The sequence below is a fragment of the Stigmatopora nigra genome, chromosome 21 (genome assembly GCF_051989575.1).
Source record: "Stigmatopora nigra isolate UIUO_SnigA chromosome 21, RoL_Snig_1.1, whole genome shotgun sequence".
In the NCBI taxonomy this organism is placed as follows: Eukaryota; Metazoa; Chordata; class Actinopteri; order Syngnathiformes; family Syngnathidae; genus Stigmatopora; species Stigmatopora nigra.
In genome coordinates, this window is record NC_135528.1 from 7,837,028 (window position 1) to 7,843,177 (window position 6,150).

The 6,150-nt window shown below is 37.2% G+C and overlaps 1 protein-coding gene across 1 annotated transcript; it reads right to left on the minus strand.

Moving 5' to 3' along the window:
- Positions 1-37: 37 nt before the first annotated feature.
- pdk4 (pyruvate dehydrogenase kinase, isozyme 4) lies at positions 38-5,744 on the minus strand. The gene is made up of 11 exons (XM_077743429.1): positions 5,428-5,744; positions 5,025-5,166; positions 3,792-3,863; positions 3,453-3,637; positions 3,192-3,281; positions 3,037-3,114; positions 2,888-2,964; positions 2,724-2,822; positions 2,531-2,644; positions 1,907-2,020; positions 38-1,668 (listed from the first exon to the last, which is right to left on the minus strand). The coding sequence occupies exons 1-11, from the start codon at positions 5,543-5,545 to the stop codon at positions 1,525-1,527; spliced, it is 1,233 nt and encodes a 410-aa protein (XP_077599555.1). The 5' UTR covers positions 5,546-5,744; the 3' UTR covers positions 38-1,524.
- Between the last annotated feature and the right edge of the window lie 406 nt (positions 5,745-6,150).

Genomic DNA, 6,150 nt, shown 5'->3' on the forward strand with positions numbered 1-6,150 from the left:
TGTCTCCTTCAATGAAGCGCCAAAGTGCAGACACTCGTGATAACACGTAGCCTGTAGTTTAATGTTTGTTTGTTTTTTGTTTTTTATCTGGTTGAAACTGTCATGGTGGTGCTTTTGCCAAAAGACAGACAAAAAAAATGACCCTATGAACAGAAAGGTCATTTTGAACTACAGCATTTGAAATGGAAACATACATTCAGTTTGGATAAAATGTGCAGTACATATACTGTTATTGTCAAAAAATATATATATACTATATATAAGCAGCATGTTGGTAACAGTGAGCCCTCACAAGAATTTAGAAGATTTAAGGAAGACACTAAAAGGGACCAAAACAAGGCCACACTTAGGTTGTATTATTTTTTTTTGTTCTTTTAACAAGTGAATCCATTATAAAAATGAGACATATAGTTTGAAAGCCTACTAAATTCTTGTAAAAAGACTCATTGATACCTTTTAAGGGATGTTGAATGAGCCGATTTCTAAGATATCTGTAAAAACTGCATACTATTTTTTCATTAGTATATTTGCTAATAGCTACTTTCAAGGCTGTTTGTCATTAAAAAAAACACTTGTTCTGCAGTAAGATAGCACACATGCTACTAAAATAAAATCCTATACTTTCAATTACAACAGTATTGTGAAATTACTGAATACACAGAACTCATTTCAATCAAACAACTGAAACTGAACATTCATCTTGGTGTATTCAATTCAGCAGCAAAAACATTTCATCTAACTAAGTCCTATGTGTTCATAATTTAAATGTACTCAAGTTAAAATACTACAAATATGGCACAAATGTACATTGAAAAAACTCTGGGAAAAACATTCAAGTAGCATTTTGTTCTTAACTGGGCTTGAAATGAATAAAAAGGAGCAAAAGTTTTTGGAAGATCTAAATGTGAAACCTGTTTTTTTGTTAGTTTTTAAATGTATATGAGTTTTTAAATTTTGTACAAAATTAACCCTTAAAAATATTATTTAGAAATGTGAATGTACAGACCATGTACAACTTCTACAATACTTTATATTAAAGATGCTAAATGTAAAAAGCAAAGTAGTTGGTCCCTTCAGACTCAAAATGTCTTAACATAGGTTTGTTTACATGTACTTGCTTAAAACTGTTGCAATAAACAAGTCACTGACATATAAAACTGTCACCATCAGCTAATAAAGATTTCTGATCTGCTTAACTACACTTGAAAATAAAAAAAAAATGTTTTCTTTTTACAAATAGCATCTTTAGTTCTGTCATTATTTTTGTACAAATGACTAAGTCACCTAAAACATACTTTATGGGTGTTTTAGCATGTCTCAAAAATATTGATGATTTTATGGAAAAAAACTAACTTTGTGTTATTATAACAGAAATTGACAGTAGTAAATATACCTTTGTTTTTTTGTTTTGTTAAATCAGTACTGTTCTGTGTTAAGATAAATAATAAAATTCAGTTAAAAATCTGTCTGGAACTGGCCAAATATATGTACCCACTTGTTATGTTTAGTATTTTCACTCCATCATTAGTGAGTCCTCTCGCTCCTGCCCAGTTTCTTTGGTTCCTTACTGGGCATGCACCAATCGTCGGCTTCTGTACTGGACTGGTAATGGCGGAGGGCTGACTTATTGAACACGGGGAGCCTCTCCACTGAATCAGTTTCAAGTGCCTATAAAAAAAAAATGTCAATAACTCATTGACCATCCAATGGACTTCTAGGAGTAACATACTCAAATTGCTAGCGTCACATGATTGGACATCTATCATCAATAGCACTGAAACTTATCTATCGTTCACATGATCAGTTTTGCAATGTTGACAAAAGGGCACGTCGGGCCGCCAAGTGTCTTGCGTACGTGATCAGCGTGTGGTTATTTTGGTCGGGTGACCGGTTAGGCTGTTGTCACCTTTAAGTAAATGACAGCTGATGTTCCGTAGCCCTCCATGGAGTAGAGTTGAAGATCGCCTTGGAAATACTTGGCATACAGACGGGAGATGGGAAGCCCGTAGCCGAAACCAGCCTGGAGACAATAATAGCAGTAGTAGTAATAGTAGTATTAGTAATTGTAATGAACTGGGTTTGTTGTATATTGGAATGTTCTTGTCCATCGGCAAATAGGGCTATTACTTCAATAACTGAAGTCATAGTGCACCTATATCTATGCTAGGTAGCAATAGGTATATATAGTAGTAGTAGTACATAAAGCAGACAATTAAAAGAGCCTAATAAGGTTAAACTTTTTCTTTGGTGGCTCTAAAATAAATGTTTCCATAGAATAATTAACTGCATTCATTCACTTATCCAACATAAATAAATATATAATTGATTTTTTTTTTGTTGTTCTCATTTAGATTCTGTGTTTTTAGCATTAACACTACAGTTGAAAGTACCTGTACCAAGGTACTTTACACCAATATCGTACTGAAGTCAGAATTATTTGCATTCAAAGGAAAAAAACAGCACTTCACATGAGGCAAACTGTAAAATAGTTTGGTTGATAATTTACAAGCAGTGTACACGTGAGTCTCACCAGTGGTGCGTTACGTGCGTTGTCTACATGTACAGGACTGGGAGCTGTGGAGTACATATAGCTGAATAGCCGCTCAATTTTCCTCAGTGGGACGCCGCCGCCTCTGTCAGACATCTAAAAATAGCATACATGGTAAAGATGTCCCATAAACAAGTACAAGTTTATTGCTTGTGCAGTAAGTGAACCCTTTTACCTTGATAGTGAGGTCTTCAGTGCCAAGTGAGACGCGTACTTTAATGGCAGGCAGTGTCGGGCTCATCTCGTGGGTTTCCACTGTTGCTCGCATGGCATTCTAGAAAATGTTTAACAATATAATTAGCAACAGAAAAAGTATTTTTTTCTGTAGTTTTAATATACCTTGAAGAGTTCAAATAGCATATGGTAAAGATGTGATGGCACGTAAACAATGTGGAGCGGCTGCTCTGGAGATTTTGCTGTGTGACAGAAAGAAAAGAATATTATAATGAAATATTGTTTATAAATAAATGAGTTTTTTTAAGACTTACAGTTTACTGGTGTTATTTCCATATCTGGTGAGGTCAGGTAATACTGCTCACACAGCATTTTGGAGGTTTCATAAGCATCTACATAAGGAAAACAAATAGCAGATAAGGTACTATGTGTATGTATAAATTAGAACCTTAGAACCATCATTTATTACCTTTTATGACCTCCACCACGTCACAGGTGGGATCAATACTGCCGATATGCTTGGGGTGCGCCGGGTTCACGCTGCCATCAAAGATTAATGCTACAGAAAAAAAAAACAATTCCCATTTTTAACCTTCATACTGTTCTTTGTCTTATCTGTAATCAAACAGCACAGACCTTAAAGGCCCTTAAAAGCTATATACACTACATGAATGGACCAAAACATAACATGAGGATGAACTCATTGATAATCACCAAGTGCTATACTGACTGTGCTGGTTCATGAGCATGCGTGTGGAGATACGGCTCATGTAGAAGCGGTCTAGAAAGTACTGGACGTTCTGGTTGGTCACGGGGTCCACGCCAAAAGCCTCCTTGAACTCCACCACACCCTGAGCCATGGTGGGCACCACGTTGTTGTGCCGGTTGCGGATCTTGATGAGGGTTTGCGTGAAGCTGATGACAAACACAGTCACTATCAATAAATAGTTATTTAAAAAAACAGTACACACAAACATGGGTGTGGTCAAATTTGAACTAAAGTGATATTGATTGACAGTAACATTTAAAATAGTGTATTTTTTGTGGAAATGCACTCTAAATTCCTTACTTTGTTAGAATTTCCTTATCGTCTGGATCGTAGTCTAAGAACTCGATGAGCTCTAGTAAACTCTGCGAATACCTAAGGACATCAAAAAGAAGAAACAAAGATGGATTTGGATTATTAAAGGGTTGAACAGGTGGAAATAATTGAAACATGGTAGTACATTGGTCTTAAATTGTCCAACACATATTTTAACATTGCAGAGTCACAGACTCAAGTGCTGAGGAAGTAGGTGAAAGTTGAACACTGCAACATCACAACTAGGCTGTCCATCAACTGATCCTTATTTTATGTCCTGTTCTGGAAACATCTGTTGACCTAAAAACTATTCCTCACACAGTTAATAAAACCACAAGGCTGTCTTGTGGTTCTCATTCACGTCAGCTGTGATGGTGAAAAAAAACAGTGCAGCAAGCATGTGGGCCAAATATAAATACATACTGGACATTTAAAAGGGGGGCGTGTGATGGGACGTTTTCATGGAAAAGTCCTCACGTGACTCATGCCCAATAGTGACAGTAAAGACAAAATAAATGTCAGACTAGGGCAAAGTCTGTCGTGGTGTTTTGCCCTTTAATTTATTATTGTTATGATAATGAAAGCAGTAAAATTGAAACTTGATGACTATCCTAAGCTATGGCTCAAGTGCAGTTCATAATACCAGTACTTTACATAAAAGAAAATGCTAATACAATTAAAATACAAGTTAATATTTGAATGAGCGACTTAGTCATTCTATTTCAGTTATTATGCTGCTATTTCTACAATGACTGGACTTGCTCAAACAGTGTATGACTCACCAAATTTTGTGTTCAAATCAATGCAATTCAGAGTCTCATGACAAATAAAAAAAAGCAACTTGTAACAACAGGCTGCCTGAATATTACATTTGCATGTTGCCTAAATATGTGTTACCAAGCCCATATGGCAACGTGCACCTTGATATGGGTGTGTACAAACTTGTTTACACTTGTCTTTCTCAAGGTTATGGCCACTGTCAACAAAACCACGCTTGCTTTCTCTATCTTATTTGCACAAAATAGCATGACGTGGTTGGTCAGAAGTTATCTAATTCAACACGAATCACGGGGTCGGCACGTAATGGAAATTCAGTGGGAAAGGAATGCATCCGAAACTCTTTGGCTAATATTGACAGCCATAGCCATCCAATTTGTTATGCAATAGGGAGATGGTAGTTATGAATGGAATAGGAAGAGACAGTATGTAGTTTTTCCTTACCAACTAGTGAGGAGCTTTAGGGATGGCGTTCCAAGGAGCTTGTCTGGAAGAAAATCAATTTCTTTCATGATATTAGCCAGCCTGACTGGGAGTTCCTGCCTGAGGAACACAAAGGACGTCTTCTCACATGCATTGGCAGAACCTGCAGTCACATGTGGGGGACAGAAAGGGAAAAAGAAATAAACATTTCAAACAAACTTTGACCCAATTCTATCAAATGATGACACGTGCATTCCCAAGGAACTTAAACTGATGAAGTATGCAACTTTCTTACTTAGGAAGTTGATTTCTAACAATTATATCGGGGAAAAACGCCGAAATTGACACGATTGCATATGTGGTCAGAATGCACAGCTGCCCTTGATAGGTCGCAACAACACTTGATTGCATTGTAAACACTTACCAAAGTCGATGAATTGCTTCATCGACAAAGGAGAGGGTGAGAATTTGGAAAATCTCTCCACTTGTTTTGGTATTCCGGCCACTGAGCTGTTTTTCATCAAAAATTGAGCGAACTTCATTGTTGCAGTCCTTAGACTTAAAGCCAAGCTGTCAGTCAACAACGCTCCTTCCTCCCAATACGCTCCAGTTTGCAGCTTTGTGTATAGTTTACACACAAAGGAAGATCATCTATTGCATTAGCATCATTAGATGGTTATAAGTGTAAAAATATACGTTTGTCTGCTGCAAGCCTGTCTACCTCGCATGTTTGACCCATGCAAAATTAATGTTTGTACTGTACTGTTTATGGGCGGAGACGACGACAGAATGACACGTAAACGCACCAATGGCCGCCATGTTTACTGGAAATGGGTGGGACGAATAGAGCTGGGAGGAAACTAGTGCCAAGAGCAAACCGCTACGTTCTCTCAATGGTAGAATGCTTCAAGTGAATTAACTACAGTAAATATTCACTAACAGAAGATAATTGTTAACATTCTGACATTGTGTACCATTAATGTTTAAAACTATGTCTAATATTAGTAAACATTTCCCAAGGACCGACTTACCTGCGGTCACAGATCTCAAATCAATGCGCACCTCCGCCGTTAAGGCTTCCTGTAATGATTGACACGTACTTTGGCCAATAGGTGCAGGAGAAAGATTCGCCGTGTCGTTCTCATCG